A 24,139-nucleotide genomic window follows, 5' to 3' on the forward strand; every position below is an offset into this window, starting at 1 on the left:
GATCAAAAGAATGTACATATCCAATGTCCTGAAAGGGTTTCTTATCAAAAGCTTTTTCTTATTTCCATTCAATATTTTGCCCAATTGCCTGAGAAGTATAAATGACTAAATTTTAACTGTGGCACCTAACAGCAAAGTGAGGGTAAAATTAACTTTATAATGGTGCTTTATTTATGAACACATAATAATAATAATTCTTGCATTTGATATGGCGCCTTATCACGTCTTCTAGAGTTCTCAAAGCACTCCACAAAATATACTGTAAAGTAAATTGACTGTATGCTTTGTGGGCGAAAAGCCATGGCCAACTGTGCACAGCAGTGTCCCACAAACAGTCGTGGATTAAGTGTACAAATTATTATTATTATAAACGATGATTTTTTAAAAATATGCTATTGCCTTGAACAATTGAATATGCAATATTTCTGGGTATTGTGTAAATTTCTTTTATATCAATGATTGTTAATATTAGTCTGGAGGCATAGCAAATCAGACAGACACTCTCAGCATAGTTATTTAAAACCAATCATAATTTTTTTCTCTCTTTTTTAATGCTTGTCTGCTGCTCAGACCTAATCTCCCCGCGCAGAGGCAGTCAGTGGTAAATATGAAAGGCGGTAGCTCAGGCAAATGTTCTTTGACAGATTCTGAAGTGCCAGTTTCAGCAATGTACTGCTGTCCTTCCAGCACTCCGAGACATTATCCCATGTGAAAGACACGATAAAAATTGCAAGTTTTTGTTGCATAACACATTTATTCTGAGCAATCATTAGATGATCAAAATAGATATGGAGCGACTCTGTCTGACTGCTGGGTATTTATAGAATGTTAATATAGTACAGTAATCACAAATTTGTTTTGATTTATTTTTACTTTTCTTCACATTGCTATTGTGGGATTGAAAACCTTGATAATCTATAAATTGAACATTCGTTTGTCCCAAAACTACAAGTTAGAGTAGGTTTTCCATAGCATTTGGGATATTTCCTATAGTGAGAATCCTGAAACAGTAGCAGATTATGGTGTATGCATACTTCGCCCCCGCTGTATATCCATAAAAGTGTCAGTTACTTGGCTGATAGTACAGTTATTCATCAGTCAGTTGAAATCTATGGGAGCCTTTAATCGTCTGTTTCAGTGAAGCTTCGTTGGCACATAACACAATACATTGTGCTAAATTCAGAATGCCCACCTGGGTTTACTGTGGATCAAGAGCATATCTGGGATGGTTCAGTTACGCATTTCTAACCTGAGTGGGCGAAAGCAATAGTCATTTATATGTGGTTACAGCTAAATATAGCATTTGGATGATGAGAATAATAAGTCTTGATACAATTTGCTTATTTTGTGAATGAGAAATATTATAAATAAAGTAGTGATCCTGCACAGACAGATCAACAGTAAGTACCAGTCACCAGCACACATAAGACAAGATAGAAACTGCCATCTTTATCTTCACTCTCTATCTCTCTGTAACTCTTCAAACTAACATTGTGATCTAGAATGTTTCTTCAAAGGGATAGGGCTATAGCCATACATGGAATTGATGTTTATTTTTAAAGATATATTTTGTATTTATTAAAATAAACTTATTGTCTATATTAGTTGGTATATTACAGATGACTACCATACAGACACACATCTCATGATTTCGAGCCTCGTGGTTGCTAGTGCTGAGGAGAAAGCTGTAGTGCCCCTTGGTTAATGCATGCTCCAGTAACTACTTTTGACCTTCAAGGGGTGACTCGCCCTACAGTATTTCTTCAGTTGTCCGGGAACCTGATCTCCATTTCACACTTTCCCAGCATGACATTCTTATGTTTCTTATGTTCTTATAAGTGTTGATACTTTCAAACACAGATGAGATAGTTTTCTTTTAGGAAATAACATTATGGGATATAGTGCAAAGGTAGTTCGGGACATATGTGTATGCGACCACCGGGAAGGTGGAAGTCGAACTAGATGGACCTTGGTCTTTTTTCGTCTAGCATTTCTTATGCTTATGTTCTTATGACATGGCTGATACTAGGTCACAGTGTCGGGAACCATAAGATACAAGTCCAAGTTGTACACTGTCACACAATATATTCGACAAATCTATTGTATAGTTGTGCTTTACTATGTGGAATAGAACATTGAGATCATACTAGACCACAAAAAAAAACACATGATCTGATAAGCCACATCAGTAGACATGTATATCTATTCCAGTGATTGAAACTGATTTTTTTCCCCCAAGAAAGAAAAAGTATATTTGCATCTTATTGTCTTGACCAAATGATCGTCCAGATTAATGGTGAGTAAGATTTAGAAAAATACTTTTTATTCAATGCTTTTCCTCCCTCCGCCCATCATTGCTATCAGATATTGTAGCTATAATTTATGCAGAAAGAAAACAACATTACATTCATTTTTTTACAAATTTTGTGTCTAGAAAAGGTTTAGATGGCAATTCCTCCACTAGTCAGTAAATGTATGGAGCATGGTGATTTGAGTTTATAATGGGATTTACCAACGACTAGAAAATAATCCACTTTCGTTTATTCTCAATCTTGCATTTTAGTAAAATAAATTCCCTGTTATGTTTCCCAGAGGCTTGTGAGCAGAGTTTTTTTAAACCCTGTCAGTTGCAGAATATTTCCAAACTGAAAAATCAACACTTCTGCTGATGGATGTTTTTGGTGAGAAAGGAGAATAGTTCTTTTGTGTTGTGTGCCCACACCCAATCACATAGGGTCTTCACAGCCCAAAACAAGAGGGTAATTTCATCTCATCCATTCCAACAGGATCCAAATCTAATACCGCACTGTGATACCCAGTCCTTTTTTAGAGGGTGGGGGCGAGGGAGGAAGCATGGTATCAAAAGGATTGTACTTCATCTAGTGCCTATGTAATGTACACAAAGTTTGCTTTTGTTGCATTCCTGATGCTTATATTTACTTTGTTTTATTTGATCTCAACTCCTTGCATGTGCTACTCATCTTTTGTTCCATCTGTTAGCTCTCTGCTTTGATTCTTAGCATGTGCTATCTTCTTTACCCTTAACAATATATGTGAATGTTGTAGATGTTGGAGGGGGCGAGAAAAGTGGAGAATAGTATAAATAAAATAAATAAATAATCCTTACATTTGGTTTGGCCCCTTTCATGTCAGGAGGATGTCTCAACTGCTTCAAAGAAGTTACTGTTAAGGGCAATGAGTGTGTATTTTGTAGGTGAATGATAACAAAACAGATAGAAATAAAGCAAAAGAAAGTTAAGAAAAAATGATCGTTGATGAAAGATTAGCAGAAAAGAGCATAAAATGTTAAATAATACAAGAAAAGATATGAGGATACAAAACAGACAACAGCTTGAACTTATGTAGCACAAATGTATCTAATCATTCCTCATAGTTCATCCCTCTAATGTTGGGGATTAGTCTTGTTTGTTTCCTTCGTTCTGCCTTTCGGACTTGGTTAGTCTCCTTATGTCTTTGTGAATGGAACTGTATGCATTTCTCTAGGTGTGGGTGGGACCAAACCAGAGTACTGTACAGCTCGAGCGTGACTTCTTTCAACAACAACAAGTTGCATTTATATGGCGCCTTTCACATAGGATGAGCATCTCAAATCACAAAACAAAAGGCATATTTATTTTGGAAGCCATGAAAGACTTATAAAGAAAGTACAGCACGAACAGGTCACTTAGCCCAACCAGTGCATGCCAGTGTTTATACTATACTTGCCTGAGTCTCCACCCACTCCTTACTCCCTCCCATATCCTTCTTTTCCCCTTTCTCTCTTTCCTCTTGAATGCATCCATACACTCTGATTCAACCACCGCTTCAGGCAGCGAGGTCCACATCTTTTACCTCTTTTACATCCGTGCCTCGGTATCTTATACTTATGTTGACTTGTAAGTTATACCGACTGTGGGGCTGAGCTTGGAGAAAATAGAACCCTGGACTCAGTGGCAGAGCCAGGCTTTGCAACTGGGAGAGGGTGGCAGGGGCAGATTGGGTGTTTGGGAAATGGGGAAATTTCCTGAATGCCCCATGAATGGTTCCTGACCGCCCCTGTGAATGGCTCCCAATGCTTGCCACCCCGTGGGGCCTAGTTCAGAATTTCTATTTAAGCCTGACAAAAAGTTTTGAAACACGCAGATGTCTTCTATGCTTTTTGGCGCCCCACATGAATCGGAGCCCCTATTTTACCTGATAATCTCAAGCCTTTTCGGGGAGCCAGGCCGCCAATGGTCATTATTGGCATTACCTACAATTATATCTCTCCTTATACCTCCCACTCTGGCTCTCTTCCCATCACTCTCAGCTCCACTCATCCTCCCTCTGTCCCTCCCCAGCCCTGCCCACCTATTACCTCCACCACTGCCCAGACTAACTTATACTGACTGAGGCTAAGCTCAGAGATTTTAGAAATTAGAAACCCTGCAATGAGTTATATGGAATGCAGGGCTGAGCTTGTAGGGTTTATCAAAAAGAAAAGGAACAAAAGGAGCAGGAAGAGAAAATTAGGTAAGGGATGGAAATAGTAGAACAAGAGACACAGAGGGTCAATAAACATGTCTGGCCATCAAAAATGGATACGAAAAAAATACAATACAATTCGTATTTACAAGATCTGCCAGTGGTATTAGTGGTGGGCAAGTAGAGAGTTGAGAAATATTGATGGTGGCCAAAGTTAATTTGCAGAGACAAAGCCTATGAAAATTGCTTTGTTTCTGTATAAATCTGAACATTGATAATTGGGATCTGGATTTCACTCTCCGTTTGGAATATTGGAAAATGTATTGAATGTGTATCGAATATAATAGATATTCCCCATCATGATGATGGCAAATTAACCTATCTATAGTTTAATACATTTTCCATCACAACCAACAATCACCAGATTAAAGTACCCAAATGACTACTTGGTGGTGCTCAGACTGGACACCCTACTATCACCGGCAATAAAGAGAGGACATAAAGTCTAGTCAAATGAATAAAGAGACCAGACTATAGCAAGGGTTCAACTCACTCCATCTATCGAATACGATGTAAACCAGTGTGTGGAAACTGCCCCTTTTAGTTATGATCGAAAGGTGACGACATACAATTAATTTTGCACACAAGTGCATACACACATACTTTAAAGAATAAGAACAGCCTATTATAAGGCCATATCTTTCTATGCTTTTGGAAAAAAATCAGAGAATTAAAAAATAAGTAATTCAACTGCTCCATCTGACCCTTCAGCAGGAATCAATTACAGACGACAGGAACGTAGTTTGACATGTAGTCAGCAATTATTCCGCATAAAGATTCCAGATGCTATAACAGAAATTCTAAGCCTAGAAATTTAAAATGACAGATTGAGGCATACATGTTAATGCTTTCACTAATCTTTCAATTGCAATAATTTTCTTTCGCGTTTAGAGTGCAGGACAAAACTTCATGAGAGGACCATCCCAATGCATTTGCCAGTCACGCAAAGCAGGGTAATCACGCACCACATCCACATGTCTGTTCAATTCAAAAGAATGAAAAACAACTTTCATATCAATGAAAACTGCTTCCCTTGATATGTACAGGATAATTATAGTGCATTTGTTCAGTTTTAGGAGACTTGACTTCTGTTAACATTTGCAGAGGTCCTGCAGTATTGGGGATTTCAAGTTTGCAAGTCAGAATTTTAGAAGATTTATTTAATTAATTTAATGTAAGACTTAGGAACGATTACAGTACGACATTGAAAGATAATATTAGTAGGATTAAGATAGCACATAGAACCAGTCTTGAGTATGAAGTGAATGGATTATACATTATATACATCTCAAGCACTCTGAGACACTAACCCTGCATGGAGGGCGCTGTATAAGTGCAAATTGTTGTTGTATGCAATTGTATTGACTTGAAAAAGTGCTCAATTTTATAGAATGCACTAATTAAAAGTCATGATTGGTCATAGAGTACTTTCGTCTCAGCAGAGTACAAATGTGTTTACTTTTAACTGGGTTTAGATTAATAGCACCTAAACTGCTTCAGCACTTAATCCAGATAAATATTCCATCGACTACTGATGGGTTTAGGTACTGCAGGTGCCAGGCACAAATAAACGTTCAAAATGTCATCAGCATCTATGAGATTAATTCCTATTTCAAGTGGAAAGATAGTTGGCCAAAACATTGCAATTTTTGGAACAATACATGCCCTCTTCAATTTCCACTTAAACAGCCAGACAGGATATCAGTTTAACATCTCATCCAAATTCTGAAACCTCTGACAATGCAGCCCAGTACTGCACTGAAGTATCAACCTGACTATATGTTAAAGATGAAACCCCCAACTTTGCAGACACAGTCACAGATAAATACAATACAATTTACACTTATATAATGGCATTCTTGTCAGGAGGATGTCCCAAAGCACTTAACAATTCTGACTGGGCACTGAGGGGGATATAAATAGGTGTTCTTGTTCAACTGGACACAAAGATTCTGTTCTTCCAAATAGGGGCTACACAGTTGTGTTGTAATATGTAGAATGGTTTCATGGTTTCAGTGAAACAGTACAGGTGTACAGCCTCTGTGGGCTTCCACCCGCGGAGATCCTGAAGCAGCCGTCCAGCTGCTCCATGATCGCCTCTCCTCCACCTTCAACTCCCCTCGTCTCCCTGAAATCCAGGACCATCTCCAATCCCACCCGATCTCCCTGGTACAACAACCATCTCCGCTCCCTAAAAACCAAAAAACGGCTGCTCGAGCGCAGATGGCGGAAAACTGGCCTGACAGTCCACCGCCAACTGTGGCTCAAGCATCTCCACAGTTACCGCCGTTCTTTGACACGAGCAAAAACGGCATTTTACTCCAACATCATCTTGGAGGCTAAACACAACCCAAAATCCTTTTTTCCACCACCCACTACCTCCTCTGTGCCCCCCTCAGGCCTCCTCAATCTTCATATCCAATGCCAAGTGCGAGGAGGTCATGGACTCATCTAAAATTCACAAAATCCGCCAGGCAGCCTCATCCAACTGCCTCTTGTCACCCACCACCACACCCTTTCTGTCCCCCTCAACATCATCTGCTCTGACCACCACCCCCATCCTACATTCCTTCCTCCCCATCTCTCCCTCTTCCCTCTCACCCACCATCACCTCCATGAAACCCACCACTTGCTGCCTGGACCCCTCCCCATCAACTTGCTGGTCACCCAGCTCCCCCTCCTCTGCCCACTACTGGCTGACGTCATCAACCAGTCCCTCTCCTCCGGATCAGTCCCTGCCCCCCTCAAAACTGCTGTCATCACTCCCCTCCTCAAAAAATCTTCCCTAGATTCCTCAAATCCCAGCCACTGCTATCCCATTTCTAACCTGGCCTTCCTCGCTAAAGTCTTAGAACGCGTTGTTGCCAATCAACTTCGCGCACACCTCTCCTCCCACTCCCTCTTCGAATGAGTCCAATCCGGTTTCCGCCCTGCCGACAGCACAGAGACTGCGCTTGTGAAAGTCACAGACAACATCCTATCTATCTGTGACCAGGGCTCCCTCTGCCTCCTTGTCCTCCTGGATCTCTCTGCAGCGTTCAACAGTCGACCCGCCATCCCCCTCCACCGCCTTTCCTCTGTCATCCATCTCAATGGGACTGCACTCGCCTGGTTCAAGTCCTAACTCACAAACTCGCCAGCAGTACATCTGCACAAACGGCTTTTCCTCCCGCTCTCACCCGGTTACCTACAGTGTACCCCAAGGATCCATCCTTGGCCCCCTCCTCTTTTTGATCTACATGCTCCCTCTTGGGATGTCATCTGCAGACATGGGGTACATTTCCACATGTACGCGGACGACACCCACCTCTATTTTTCCACCCCTCTTTGCGACCCCCAGTCCCCTGATGTTCTGTCAGCCTGCCTTTCAGTCCTCGGGCTGGATAAGCGCATATTTCCTTCAACTGAACATCGACTAGATGGAAGCCATACTCTTTGGCTCTCGTCAACGTCTCAAATCCCACGGCTCTCACCTCCTCCACCTACCCGACTTCCCCCTAAAACTCTCCGAACACGTACGCAACCTTGGCATCAGGTTCGACTCCCAATTATCCTTCCTCCCCACATTCCCTGCTAGCTCCGCTCCAGCATAGGTGGGGGGAACGTTCAGACAGTTTGCCCCCATTCTGCAGAACTCCATCCCAGATTCCCTCCGACTCGCTCCTCTCTCCCTTCAAAATCTGTCTTAAGACTTGTCTCTTCGATCTTCTCCCACACTTACAGCCACATTTCCTTAACCCCCGGCAGCTGGGGCTCGCTTTTAGCTATGTGAAGCGCTTTGAGACAACTTCCCAACATGAAAGGCGCTATATGTTTGTATATTGTCATTTGTTTGTATGATGGTTATTTCTGTATAGTTGGCTTGAAGAAGTCAATCAGAGCCAGAAGCTCCTTGACTTCTTGAAGAAGTCTGGATCTACTAGCTGGAGCTGCCGAAAAAAGGCTCTTATTGTAGTGTCAGTTTGGGGATTTTAAAAAAAATTGAAAGGTGAGCTGTCGCAATAGAACAACAACAATTTCACAACAAAGCATTCCGGGACACTGCCCTGCATGAGGAGCGCTTTATAATTATGCGAGTTGTTGTTGTTGTTTTATATTTAATTAGCTCTTTTATGTTGGGAGGATGACTCAAGGCATTTCACAGAGCTGACAGTGGGAGGAGCTGAGGGGAGAGGGAGAAAGGTGGATAAAAGCACCCTTGAGAAGTTAGATTTTAAGACGGGCTTCAAAGATGGGAAAGGAGGGGTGAGTTGGAACTGAGCAAGGATGGGGGTGATAGGTGCACGGAGACCAGAGTGGGAGAGGCCACGAGCTGCAGAGTCTTGGATAGTTAAAGTGCAAGACTGATTTTTTTTCATTATTATTACACAACACAGCAGTTATAGCAGCAACAGAAATTTGACCTTCTTGCCTCTACCGAAGACAGAACATGTCATTTCCATAGTCGGGGGCATCCACCCACTCAATGATATTAACTTCAATTAAGACAACTAGGTTTAAATGATGGGCATCTGGCTAATCCAAATACAGACCCAACTGGTTAGGGATCAGGCAGTTAACCACTTGAACTACCAAACCCTTTGTAAAGTGGAGCTCTTGTTAATTCCAAGACAATCTGGAATGATTTTGCAGCAAGACAACAAAGAACAGCTGAAATTATGTTTTTATTGAACTATCACAACCTCAGACTTTCTCCTCTTTGTAGCCTGTTTTGACTATTTGCTCTTGTGGTAAGTACAATTTCTGGCTGAGAAGGAGACACATGCCCAGTCGGCGAGTGCCATTGTGTTTCCGGCTGTCAGGATGGGGGCACAGTTGCTATATGGGAGGAACCTTTCACACCCCATGGGAAAATGCCTGGAATCTACTGTTACCACTTTACACCAGCACCCGAGTATCAAAACCTCATTGTGTGGGGAAAGGCAGCTCCCAAACCACTTCCTCCCACGCAAGGGCGCAGCCAGACTTAGTTCTCTCACAAAATAGGACTTCTGCAGCTAGCTTTCTGGGACTAAGCATAATTTAGTTAGCAGTTTGCCGTTCAGATTACTGCATGTTCACAAAGTGTTTATTACATCAATCTGTTCTTTATTTTATTGATGTTCTACTCTCGTGCAAACTTAACCCAGCCCTTCAGCGCAGACAGAGTAGGGCACACTTTCTCAGCACAATAAAGCTCTTGCATTGTTCTATCATTATGCCAGTTCTCTATAAACCACACCTATGGATGTTGTTGGCTCCAGTGCTATTTTTACGACCATGGTGTAAAGGCCTTTGTGTGTAGCTCTCTAGCGTTTAATAAGGTAGGATTTATAAAAGGCTACAAGAATTAGCATTCAGAGAGTGAATGCTAACAGTGAGTGAATGCTAACCAATCATTCGGACAAAGTAAAATGTGATAACTTCACAATTTCCTTGTTTGCTTTACAAACAACAGTTAGTTTAAAGGGAAAACCTTAAATATTTGCAATGTTGTGTGGCACCGAGCTTTCCTGAAGTTGTTCATACAGTCTTAAAATTCACAAGAGTTGCATAATTTCCTCCATATAAACCACAAATTTGTTTTAACCTCACCCTTTGGTCCTAGATTAACATTTTAGGTATAAACTGCCTTTAATAAATGTAAACTTCAAGCACACCAATTTATACTTAAGTGAATTTAATGCTTATAATTTAGGAAATGTATGAACATAAATACTGTGCTTGAGTTGTGATGAATATTACTGGGCTGTACTTTTGTGAAACTGGGTATTTTAATTAGTAGCCCACTGAACTACACAATGACTAACATCTGTGATCTGTGTGGAGGCAAGCTGCCTGAGATCATGAGTCAGTGGTTGGAACTAAATGGATTAGATATTACACTTAAGCCTCCCCCCCCGCATAAAGACCTTCCTTACACGTTCACAATATCTTTTTAAAAGTCTATGAATTGTTCAGAAACTTCATATAAAAATTTAACATGGGGCTCTTGTAAGATCTTGGCATGTTCAGTGTTACATTCATAATGGAACACTTTATGCCCTTCTTTATGCACGCCTTGTGCATTCTGCCTCTGCAGCTGTAAGAAAATGTTGGCGAACGACAGCCTCAAGTTTCATCTTTACTCGTCTATTGTGACGACCAAGGCATTGTTTATAGCGAGTTGAGTCAATAGATTCCTTTTGCTGATGAATGAACTCACACAGAGGTTTATTCTCTGTAGTTTCCTGATTTCACATCAGCCTTTTGCATTTGCAGCATGTGCACAAACCACATTTTCCTGCAAGGTTTACGAGAGAGAAAAAATATTTTTTTTCACTATCATGTAGCTCCCTCCCCACCCCCACCAAACTCTACTTTTAACCAGTGAATGTGGACTTATTTTTCTTATTTTAATGTGGTAGCTTTAACTAAATGAGAATAATAATGAAAGAAATTAAGACTAAGTTTTTTTTAAAGAAAATATTCAATATAAAGGTAAAGAAAATGTAACTACAAGGCCTGTGAAAGATACATAAAAAGCATGTACTTCTCATCTTCTAGTAATATATTGTCTGCAAATATATCTAGCTTAAATGTATAATTTTTCCTCTTTTTAGTGGGCGATTGATTCTAGGACTGAGTTCTGAGTGTGTCACAAATTGTAATTTCATGATACACCATCATTTTAAACTAGCTGTTGAGGAAAGTTTTAATCTGTGCATTAAAGGCTTCGGAAAGCCCTGTGTTCCTCGAGGTAACAGACATTCTGTTTAGCGGATTGTCTGGAGGAGGGATGCCTGCCCTCAAAGAAGGCCACAGTATTCTGAGTAAGAAGGATGCGGTTTACAGAGTGGGTTGTTATGTAAAAAAAATCCTCCTTTGCAATCAACCACATGCATGTATTTTTCATTGATTTTTAAAAAAAATATGATGAGTTACTGCATAATTGGTTAGAATCCACAACTATGTATTCTGAATGCCTTTTATGAAAGTTGCTAATCCAGGAAGGCTGGATAGTCATGAATAAATGCCTATTTACCAGTCTCTAAAAGCTAGGCTTGTAGTATGGGGAGAAATCTTAAACAATGAGGAACATATATTTGGCCCATCCAGCCCGCTCCTTCCACAAACCATGCAGAAACTACCCTATTGTGGAGGCTAAATTCAACACATGGATGCTCCTTTTTTTGCCAAGGATAATAAAGCAAACTCTACAGAGTATTCATCCATTTCCACTGTTCCATCCTGGACTCTCCCTCTTCAGACACACTAATCTTCCTTCCACCCACAGCCACCTCCCCCACCTCCAAAGAAAAGGAATATTGTACCCATTTGCTATTTGTTAACTTAAATCTAATTCCTATATCCTTGAATGGTGTTCCCAAGCAGATATTTATCCATTTTTTTAAGAAGTTAATTGACAGAATATGAGTATCAACTATTTGGATTATGTTCCATATTTACAACATATTTACAACCATGAGAAAAAAATCCCAATCTCCTAATTTTAAGTTTCTTAATCTTAAATGTATATCCTGTAGTTGTCTAAGTATCGACCTGGCTCAGCTAGTAGCACTGTTGCAACTGAATCAGAAGGTTGTGGATGTCGTGCCATCCTTCAGATGAGAATCTGCCTGTTCAGATGAACATTAAAGATTGCATGGCATTTTTTTCAAAAAGAGAACAGAGTTTCTTCTAGTGATCTGGACAACAATCTCCCAGATAAATGTATTCATTTGTTTCATTTACTGTTTGTGGGATATTGTTGTGTGCAATGTTCATGCTGCTATGTTCACCTATAAATACACAGTATTTGTATATGAAGGATAAATGAATTCACCGTATTGCCATAATACACTTCACAATATTTTCTGTGAAGCGCTTTGAGACATTCGCCTGATGCGAAAAGTGCTGTACCGAATGTAAGGAATATTATTATTTACAGAAGCAATACATTTTAAAGATCTGGATCATGTTCCCAATTAATCTTATTTTCACCAATGAAAGAGAGTTGTGTACATGTTGGCTGTTTTTTTTCCAACACACATCACTTTGTATTCATCTACATTAAAATCCATTCTACCACTGCTGAGCCATTCTACTTAATGTTCCAGATCTTGCTTGGTATCAACGGAAATTTTAAAATATATTATAAAAAGTATTTTCCTATAAATAATTTATGAGTAGAGAACACAGAACAGAAGTAGTCCATGTCCTTACAGAGAGTATTATCCATTTATCATCACCTTCTTCTTGCCATTGCTGAACCAATTTTTGATCTAGGCAACTATTACACCACTAATTCTTTGATCTTTAACCTTGTTCAAAAGTCTTTCATGCGTAGCTTTATCATATGCTTTTTGAAGATCAAGCAAATCATATGCACTGGGCACCCCTCATCCACAAATTTAATTACTTCCTTGAACGATTCAGATTTGTGAAAAATGACCCATTGTTTCTAAGACTATGCAAAATCCTGGTCTGTGATTTCCATATCTTTCTCGACTTCTTGAACAATGAGTAATATTTGCTGTGCTCCAAGCTTCAGGTAGAGCTCAGTGTTTATAGAGCTTCTAAAATTATTCAGCAGCGGTTCACCTATTCCTTTAAGCACCCTTCAGTGCGTTCATTTTCATGTACAAATAAAAAATGATTGGATAGCAGTTGGGTATTGAAATACCAGTGTGTGTGTGCGTGTGGGAGGCGAGGTGGGAGTGGGATGAGGCAAAACATTTAAAAATTTTGTTTTATTGGTTATAATTAATCTTTAGCAAAAAAGTAACTTGAAATATTAATTTCACTTTAACTAAACCTTGCCAGTCACCTGTGTGAAGGATGAAACTTTCACGTTTGAAGCTGATGTACCAGAGGAGTGTAATGCAGACAGTTACTGAATGCACCTACTGCATGTTGCAACCAAGCACGCTTGTCACTAAACCACCAATGAGTACTGATTCCCCAGGATCCGCTTAACCCAACCACACATCAATAGAGACTTGGTGCATTCCCCTCCCCACCCCGCACAATGTTACTGAATCATCACTTCTCCCCTCTTCCCCCCACAAGATCAATGTAATAGTAATAATTTGTACATTTGACATAACACGTTTCACATCGGGAGGAGATAGCACCTTTCACATCGCTTTAAAGTACTTTGCAAGATTTATTGTGAAGTGTAATGATTATGTACTTTGTAAACAAACGCAGCAGCCAATTTGCGCACAGCAGTATCATACAAACAGCCATGAAGTGAACTCAAAATCTTGATGTGGGGCTTCTACCCATAATCTCTGACTCAGAGGCAAGAGCCTAACCAATTGAGCCAGGTTGAGACCTGATGGCACTGAATGTACAGTACACTCAGCGCTCGGGTATAGGTGGTGGTGTGCACAGTACAAGCAAGTACCAATTGCCAGGTATTGGATGTGTTCTGCTTGGACTTCCTCTCCCTCACTCCCCAGATTGTCTTGCATGAAATTTCAACAAATTTTTGTTTCTTTTTTATAAAAAAAACCTTGAGCCTTTCCGTCACTGTGTGATGAGTGAAGCAACACTGAACGTGACAACAGAAATGCACAGGGGAGATTAGAGTTTTTTTAAAAAGGGACCTTTCCAGTTCCAAAGAGGCCCAAATTCAGCAGATATTTAATTAAACCTAGACTGGGCTCAGCTCAGGCTTCTCTGGTCTCAGTTCAGAGCTAATACTCAATGTGCTCAGTGTGCAGCATCCGACTTGATTCACACCAACTTTGCCCTTCAGCTCAATAGTTTTAAACTCTTAAGATGGATTTCCCAGAAAGTTTTGAATATTTTTCTACCCGTAGTAGTCCAGAGGTGCAGCTACTGTTTTCACACCTTTCGTTTAGGCTTATCATATCAGAACAGCAGGCTTGCAAAGGTGCTGCCACTTCCTTTCAGATAAATAGCTTCCTTGCATCAACTCAAACTACAGTAAAACAATGCTTTCAGTTTGAGGATCATGTTTTAGAAACATTTGCTTCATCTACCAAATTTTCAGCACCGTGTATTGAATTACAGTTTAATGGTGCAATTACCACTTTACTAGCTTTAGCACAGAATGGATTTTACAACAAATCTGCGTATCATCCATTCCATTAACATTAGATAGGAGTTCATTTCAGAATTTCCTTAGTAGTTTGTTTTTCTCATACAGTTGTAGGTTAACTTGCAGTACTACAAAACCTGCTTGTTCTGGAGAAATATTGTGTGGATAATAATCAATCGATTATCAATAGACCTTTAATTAAGACATACAAAATTCATTGTCACAATCAACAACTTTCACAATTTCAAAGATTTAACATTTGTTTCAAAGAGTCACAGAATGCAACAGCACAAACATGCCATTCAATCTGTTATGTTGGTGTTTTCATCTCGTCTAATGCCACTCTCTTGCTCATACTCCATACCCTTTAATATTCCATATCAAATGCAAGGATTATTATTATTATTATTCCTCTTTTTCAAGCAGCTATCTAATTTCCTTAGCTCTTTTTTGGTCAACCGGGTGTTTGACACATGCAGAAAAGCCTGGCTCAGGAACCGGACTACTGAGATCGCCAGAGTGTTGACTTAATTCTGATATTGTGTTGCCAAACATTCATCTCCATTTTAGAGCGAGCTAAGCCCCACGGAGGCTTTGCGAACCTCCTCACCCCCTCTCTGCTCCCCAGAACAATAGTAAAAAGATTTGATGAACTCTTCTGCTTCAACAATTTAGCAGAGAACTCCATATTTCAGCCAGTCTGTTGGTTTCTGTTGATGTTGTTGTTGTTGTTTTTAGTTGTTTGGTTGTTAACCAATGTGGGCTGATATTCTTATTAAGCATCACTGATTTGAAGGAGCTAGTGAGAGTGGCTAAATTGACTGGGGAGCTATAATTATTAGCATGCCAGCTTTGCCATTCCAAATTATCTGTGATGTTAGTTCAGTTCCCTCACACCAGCTCTCCCAAACCAGTTTCCTCTGATGATGCCTCATTAATTACATTAAAAATACCACCCCCCCCAAATGTTAGTGCTAATTCTTCAATACTAATTTTGGAAAAGAGACTCCAGTGTTAACAGTAGTTCTTTAATTTGTTACTATAAAACTGTGAGACTTAATCCTTTAAAAACAAACATTGTTCTAGTGTTACTGTTTCAGAGATCTTTATTGTCCAATTTTTAGACACTAATAATGCCAACAGATAGCTCTTTTACTGACAGGTAATATTCCCACCAAAGGAATAGTATTCAATGAGAAGTGACACTGAAAAGCTATATTAAAAAAAACTCAGGAAAAGAGGCAACAAAATAGACTTGTGTAATGTTTGTGCCTGTCAATATCTTGTGAGCATATTGTACTATGAAGCAATTAATAGCCTGCAACTGAACCATTGCCGTCTATTACAATAAAATAGCTGTGTCTTATTTGTAACAGGAAACGGATATGGGAATCCCCGCAATTCGCCAGGTTTGCTGGTCTCGCCTGGCAGCATGAAGAATATGTCAGCCAAGTCACCCCCTCCAATGAACTTGGGCATGAACAACCGTAAGCCTGATCTCCGTGTTCTCATCCCACCAGGCCCAAAGAACACCATGCCGTCAGTGGTAAGTGGCAACCTTGTCCGGAACAAGGTTCTTGTAAATAATCAAGATTTTCTACAGAGCTAGAATCTAGTATTCCTACTGCATTTCAGGAAAATTGTAAGAAAGTTTCTTTTGTAAGGAACAGAATTCAGGCCACATTGATTTGTGTACATACTGAGGGCACCTTGTAGCACTAAAAAACAGAACAAATCAACTTTATTTGGTGATGCAAAGCAGAATTTAACATTGCCCAGTGAATATTTAATACCTTGCCCAGCATGGACAGAAAAGAGAGCATAAAAGCAGTAAAGAGAGAGTGCCTGCCGACCATTCAGGGCCCATTCCTGTGGTAGGTAGAAATGTCATAGTGAAATATTCTGACAAAATACTGAGGGGTGTCCTTTAAACATTCTTCAGTAATTTCACGGGCAATTCTCTGATCATCTGTAAGTTTATTGATCTTGGCGGGCAGTCCCATCTGATCCTTTAATGCTTGGTAACTTTATCGACCTTGGCAGATGAAGTTGGAATGGGATTTTCCCTTTATAAATCCATACTCTCAAGGTGTGGACAATCAGAAAATTGCCCCATATTGTCCCCTCACTAGTTCTTTTTAGTGAAAGATTTTTAAATTAACATTGAAAATGTTTGCGTCTCAACACCAGCCTGAATCCCCTTCAAAACAATGTGAAATTCCTGCCCCATCACCAACACGCCATTCACAGCTAAGCAACACCAATAAAAAGCAACACAACAGCGTGCAGAATGTGGGGAACTGCTCAGTGCTATTTAGGATTCTTTGTAGGACCTCTCTGAGTTCGAAATGGATTTAGGACAAAAAGTCCAGAAATCCAGAAGGCTTGTGGCACAGAGAACAGGGGCACCCAGTATCAGGCAGTGAGCAATCATTCCATTATCCACGTGAAGAATTGCCGGTCTTCATCTCACCATCAGAGGTGGTCATAAGCAAAGGGCAAATGCATTCTCCAAGTGAAGGTAGTGGAGATAGTGAAGCACCAAAATCTAATCAGGTGAAGTGTGGGAGCGGGTCAAAGGCCTGATCTCTGAAATAGAAAATGGAAATCCAAAAGAAGGAAATTTAAAATTCATTTTAACACTGGAGGATAAGCCCATGCTAAACCTCTCTAGACAGTCTGTGGTGACTCTTGTGTCCCAGCTAACGGTTATTCATTGCTCCTTTTTTATGCTCACAGTCTGAGGATGTTGATTTATTATTGGTAAGTGAGAATTTTGCTGATGCCTTCAAACATTTCCCCTGCAGAAGACAAGCATTAACAGTGACTTTATTTCTTCATTCTCTGATTTGTTTTTCATCAATCACCAAAAATAGCGTCAGTCTGCAAACAGTCTGCAAATCCTTTACAAATGCCATGATCTGTACTGGTTAATATTTCCTGCCCTGTGTTGTTCACAGGTTTTTTTTGCATCAGATTAATTAGAAAATAAAATCATAGTTCTGCAATTAAAGGATAACTAAAATCCAATTTACTTCCACATGGGATATAGAGAAAAAAGTAAAGGGGTGAAAATTATAATAATCTTTGCATTTGATGTAGCCCCTGAATACACAGTAGAGATATCTCAAAGTACTTCACGGGATTTTACTGTGAAGTAGAGTGACTGTGTAATTGTAGGCAAATGTGGTAGCCAATTTGCACATAGCAATGTCTCACAAATGAAGTAACTGACCAATTTTATCTGGGGGATTGTTGGTCAGGATACGAGAAGAGACTTAGTTTCTTTTTGAATAGTACCGTGGGATCTTTAATGTCCACCTGAACAGGCGGACGGGAACTTGGTTTAATGTCTCATTTAAAGAATGGCACCTTCAACACTACAGCACTCCTCCACACTGGAGTGTTAGCCTAGACATTGTGTTCAAGATGTATTCAAGATGTGGGGATTGGAACCCACAACCTTTTGACTCAGAGACAAGATTGCTATCAACTGATCCAAGCTGATAAAATGCAGGGTAACTAAGAAGAGAGTTAGACCGGAATCTTGCAAACTTGCAGTCTGTTTACCGTGTGCCTCAGGCTGAAGGTATCTGGCTTCAGGCCAGCCCAACCATTATCACAAAATGGGGACGGGGGGATACACAACCTCAGTCTCCACAGACCAGGGTGTCGATGACTTTCTTGATGGCATTTATCAATGACATGTATATTATCAGTGGTGATAAATAACACATCAGCATGTCTCAATTTTTGTCCCACACCTTTATAACCCAGAGATTGATATAAAAACAGAAAAGGCTGGAAATCCACTGTATTTTAATCAATGGCTGCAAGACACACAGGATGTTAACCCCAATATGAGATGCTGATAGGTTTGCTGTGAATTTCCAGCCTTCTGTGTTTTTATTTCAGTTTACCAGCATTCAGTTTTCCTTTTCAAATCCACTCGCAGAATGAATCTTACATTTTCATAGCATTGATAATGTCTTAAAGCATTTCACTGTAATTACAGTCATGTGTAGTGACTGCCTATTTTTAGGCTCGGCAACCATTTTGCATGCAGTAAAGGCCCACAAGTAGGCATGAGGTAAATGACAACGCAGCTGTAGAATGCCAACGCTCTCCCGTTACTGCACTGGAGCAGCAGCCTGAACTATGAATTCAAGTGCTGATCTGGAGCTTAAAACTACGACCTTCTCACTCAGGCAAGAGTGCTGCCAATTCAGCCAAAATGGCTCGAGTGACATATGTTGTCCATAAATAAGGGCGAGCAGTATAGACCACTAGAAAGGTGCCATTAAAAGTTACCCATCTAATCATCAATTAGTTGCTGCAAATCATATCTGTCTGGTTTTAAATTAGAAATGATGGACACAACCCAAAATGTGCTGACGTTGTAACACCAATTCTGAGTCGAGCCGCACAGAATAGAAGCTGCACAGCGCCACCTACTGCTCATGTGAAATATTGCAGCTCACAGCAACACCGCTCACAATTAAAATAAAGCTGTACAATATTTTGTGCACCTCACGGCTATAGATTTAATTTTTTTTTGTGATTTGAATTAAAAAAAAGAAACAATGACAGGACAGCTCGCATATTTTATTAGTTTTCCACATGGTCTACTTCCCGCCACAGTAAGACTTATCTTTGCTGGTGACTGGTCCAGTTACCATGGAGATACTGATGTAATTGGTTACCATGGGAACATCTAATCTCCTGAAGGATTGCAAATGATAGGGTTAGAAGAGTTGTTCAAGGCCAATTTTGTTAAATGATTAATTTTACGAAAAACGTCTCGGGCGCTATCCTGCGTTTCTCTCTGTGTTGAATATTAAAAACGATGCCCAGTTCTAAAGATTATGCTTCATGTACGCTTATGTTTTTTTCATAGAACCAGAGGATAAACAACTCGCAAGGTGCACAGTCACTGGCTACACCGGTGGTTTCCGTGGCAACCCCTACTTTGCCTGGGCAAGGGATGGGAGGGTACCCTTCAGCCATTTCCACCACATATGGTACTGGTAGGTGACTCTGATTGTTTTATCGACAGTAACAAGCATGCAGTAGGTCACACAAATTGATCCACTTAGGTTATTTGTATTAATTCTGATGTAATGCCGCAACCTTATTTCTCGAGGGTCTTATATTCCCTTCTGCAGCTTGTGCGTCATTGCTTTAGGCACACGCACTAATAACTGCGCTTTATGTCTTCATACTTTCCTCCACAAAATGTGATTTTGTTTGACAGCACAGTTATGCCTCAACGGTTTCACAAACGCACACATCCAGAGAGTAGTGTTACCATATTAAGAAGCGTTGTTAAATTCATCAGTCTTTTGGAAGTTAGAGACATAGATAAAATCAGAGTTGTTTTAAATTATACTTTAGTTTGCAGTTCCAGTCAAAGGCCTTGATCTTGCACCTATATGTTTAACTCCTGTCCTTATTGTTTTTCAATAGAAAACCAATTTTGAACAAACTGTGCATTGTAGGACGCACTTCCTGTTTTATTTGTTGGATGAGATACCAGGAAGCATAGCAAAAATACAAACAGATTATTGCCTAGAGAAAAATGTTGCAAGCTCTTTACCAAACAGTGGGTTTCCTGCTGTGTTAAACTTTTCAAATTGTAGGTTATGTTAACATCCTTCAGCTTTGATTGTCATTTCTATCAGGCAGACAGTAATACAATAAGAATCAAAATTGAAAGCAATTTTCTGAGTGTAATACTTCCAAAGCAATTTACCTTAAGTGTCCTGATGCACCTTGAATAAATGAACAGATTAGACTTACAAGCACGATACATTTTAATAGCATCATTGTGTGGAGCATTTGTTTTTCTTACCACACATTGCATTTTGAATTGAATTTTCAGAAAATTGTCACCAATTACATAATAAAGAACACTGGTGAAAATAAGATCGAAAACAATTAAAATGAATAATATTTGATTTAAAAAAAGTGAAGATGTTTCTTTTTAAATATGGCCGTGTCCATTCATCTGCCTTTATAACAGAGCAGCTGAGGGTTTGATAAGCATAAACATGGTGTTTACAGCACTAGAAAATGTAGATTTTCAAATCATTTTCAGCCAGTTTTGTTGGCGAAATCCAGAGTAGCATTCAAGAATTAGTCCATATTAAGTGAACAGAAGCATCAGACGTTAATGGATGTCACAATGACTGTGCGACAGTATGAAGGCAGCAGTGTCTGTTTCTTGGCGAAAGTGGGACTGGCACTATCAGTCCAAGTAAGGCTTCAATATGATTTGGCTGTAGCCCAGTCTATTTTACATAATATCTTACACACGGCCACTGCAGAGCTCAGAAGCATAACAATATTTTGTTTGCATCCTGATACAATACACTCTTGATCACATTACACATTTAAACAGGCTAGTTTGTGTTGAATCAAGCTCATATATTAAATATCTTAAATCAATCATTAGAAGTTAACAACTTTATCAATAATTTTATCAATTAACTTTCACTTGTTTTCCCTTTCTTCTTCCTCTCTCTTCCTGCACACAATGAAGAATATTCGCTTGCTAGTGCTGACTTGTCATCTCTTTCTGGGTTTAACACCGGAGCCCTCCACCTGGGCTCAGTAACTGGATGGCAGCAACATCAGCTACAGAATATGCAACACTCAGCTCTAAGCCAGCTGGGGTAAGTACATTTAAAGCAATCTTCAGGTATGATTTGCTCATTTAGTGCTGACAATCACCTAACATCATTCTCCCAGCTGAGATAGCACACCCGTAGGATTGGGCCATTTAGGTGCTATGCTGCCTGGCTCCAAAGTGACAGTGTTCATAGAAGCATAAAGGTTTTCAGCACAGAAGGAAGCTGTGTCTGTGTTTGTGCCAGTGTTAACTCTGTTTTTTTTAATTATCCATTTTCATTAGTTCCACTTTCCAGTTCTTTCCCCAGTATCCCTAATGCTTTATACGAGTGAATTGTTCCAATGCTGATTGTAGTGTGAAAGTGTTGCCGTATAACAACATCATCCAGCAATCAGCATAAAGGCTTGTCCTTATCAATATGTTGACACTGGAGAAACATGTGACCTTCTGGTTCTGTGTGTCAGTGGAGCAGCATCTTAACTAACTGGCCTAACGGGGAGGCTCCCCACCCATCATGTGCAGCATTCCCCATAAACAGGAATAAGATGTATTCTGTATTCAGCCATCCAGTCTAAACTTGCAATGCAGCATAAACATCTGTGTTTCAAGTCCTGCTGGTGGTGAATTGAACTATTACAATTTGGGTATTAGTGGAGAAACCAGAAAATAGCTTGGATAGACAATGTAGTTAGTTCCACTGAACTACCTCAGTATATCTCTCCTCCTTTTGATGAATAAAATCTGACTTTTGCCATCAAGTTTTCCATCATCGGTTGTTTGTCAGTTACTGTTGAACTCAGACTGTCCACTTCATAACTTCAAGCGCTCCGGGATGCTACCCCGCGTAAAGGACGCTATATAGATGCAAATTGTTGTTGATGTTCATAACCACCTTGGCAAAATAAGCTTTGTGGTTCACTGTCTTTTCAGTTAAATTGTCATTTCCTTGCTGCTTTCTGAAAAATATCATCAAAGTAAGAATTTATTTTGCAAATAAGATTCGGAGAGCTGAAAAAATCCTTTGTTGAAGTTCAAAACTACAGCTCTTTTTGGAAATAGAATAACATAAATTGCAGAAACCTGAAGGTAGAATCTGAGGCTTGATGTGTGTGTGTGTGTGTGTGTGAGAGAGAGACAGAGACAAAATCTACATATCTGTAATAATTAAACACACTTGCTGGACATCAGGCTTACACTCATGCTACCAGTGAGAATGTACCAGCAATTTATGAGACTTGGGTCTCAGAGTGGAAACAGAATTCATTCAGCAGGTTCCTGTGTTCCTACATAATCTCAAATCTGAATGAGATTGGGACTCATAACTTCATGTGAGGCAGTGGTTGGCCACTCGGGGGCAGCATGCTACCTTCATCACACACACACTTCTCTATTAAGCTGTGGTTTTCTGCTAATGTTAATTTTTAGCAAAATTTGTTGCTTTGCACTTCATCAGAAGAGCCCAAAGGTTATTCATGAATATGCCACATTTGTTAAATAAATTCTTTATAAATCCTCAAGGAAGAGGAAAGAAGACCTGAAAGTGTTATTGTGCAGTGCAGGAAAACATTGAGTTAATGACTATTACACTGGTAAATATAGTCAAGGCTGACAGCTGCTTAATCAAATTCAATGCCATTTGCCACATTAGAATAAAATAATAATAATAATCTTTTCATTTGATGTAGCGCTTTTCCCGTCTTCTAGACATCTCAAAGCTCTTCACAGAATATACCGTAAAGTGAATTGATTGTATTTGTGGGCAAAACGCACAATTAATACAAACAGATTTGTTCCATACCTGTGAAGGGTCATATTTGGAGGGTCACTGGATAACAATCGGAAGCAGGAACCCTGGCTAATATAAAAGTACATATATAATATAAAAGGTATTGTCAAAAAAACAGTGCTACATCTATTAAGGGTAATACTGAAGAGAAATACTGTAGAATTAAGAGGACTGCTTTCAAAAGGATTTCACTTCTGATAAGCTTGAAAACTCCTCTGGCCCCACCTGCTGATAAGAAGGGTTAATACTACAATGCGCTAGCTTCTAAATTAATGCAGAATTCCAGATGAGTTGTCCTGAGAACAATTTTCTATTTGTTTTTCCTGTCAATTCCTTGCTCTCATGGAAGTGCTTCCTTCTGCTGGGTATGGTCCATGTGTACGCTATTTGATCCAAGTGGGCATACTTCATGTGTGAGTCTTGACATTGAGCATTATGAGGCAGTGAGGGGAGAGGGGATGAGTATCACAGCCATATCTGATTTGTTCCATACCTGTGAAGGGTCATATGTGGAGGGCCACTGGATAACCATCAGGAGCAGGAACCCTGGCTAATTGTCCCTCTCTAACCCAGGTGGTTGAAACCAAAGGTAACGTCTCTGTTGCAAAGGCCCAATTGAGACTAGTTAACTCTCAATTGGAATTGAATTTAGAACCTACGAGCGCCCTGCGTCGTGCCGCGATTGCTGTGGGTATCCCGAGGGTGTGTAGGATCTGGTTTAGCTACTTATTAAGTAAACTTGCTAAGCCATCAGAGGAGCGAATCCAAGAACCTTTATGGAGAGATTTGAATAGAGGCCCTCAGTGGTTGTTCTGCACTGATATGTAAGTGGCTTTCCTGGTGAAAACCAGGTATGCACTTCTTAAGGTATACACTGTGATTAAGTAGCTGTCGATTAGGGATAACAGGCAGTGTCCAATTGGTATTTGTTTGATCAGCTGGATGTCTGCCATATGCAGAAAGCCATCATCATGCTTAAGAGGATCCAAACCAAACTGAGATTTCCATGCATCCCACCTACACATGGAAATCCCAGAGATAGATTGTTGGAATGGAATGCGCACTCTCTCCCCGGAGTGATGCATTCTGCTTACTCAATTACAGAATATTAGGCAAAGATTGGCAAGAGCCAAGGCTTAGGGATCTCAGAGTGTCCAAACAACAGTTG

The 24,139-nt window shown here is 39.9% G+C and overlaps 1 protein-coding gene across 12 annotated transcripts in view; it reads left to right on the top strand.

The window, feature by feature from the left end:
* The window catches only part of mef2cb (myocyte enhancer factor 2cb), a 155,654-nt gene that overhangs the window by 125,819 nt on the left and 5,696 nt on the right, over positions 1-24,139 (top strand). For 8 of the 12 annotated variants that reach the window (XM_042334398.1, XM_042334378.1, XM_042334410.1 and 5 more), the window contains 4 exons: positions 2,240-2,296; positions 15,931-16,100; positions 19,452-19,581; positions 21,096-21,228. In XM_042334398.1, the coding sequence (XP_042190332.1) occupies positions 2,240-2,296; positions 15,931-16,100; positions 19,452-19,581; positions 21,096-21,228 (490 nt within the window). The remainder of the gene's footprint in view (positions 1-2,239; positions 2,297-15,930; positions 16,101-19,451; positions 19,582-21,095; positions 21,229-24,139) is intronic. The other 4 variants (XM_007893054.2, XM_042334414.1, XM_042334408.1 and 1 more) reach the window with 1 other exon arrangement.

Source organism: Callorhinchus milii, unplaced genomic scaffold (assembly GCF_018977255.1).
Source record: "Callorhinchus milii isolate IMCB2004 unplaced genomic scaffold, IMCB_Cmil_1.0 Scaffold1, whole genome shotgun sequence".
In the NCBI taxonomy this organism is placed as follows: domain Eukaryota; kingdom Metazoa; phylum Chordata; class Chondrichthyes; order Chimaeriformes; family Callorhinchidae; genus Callorhinchus; species Callorhinchus milii.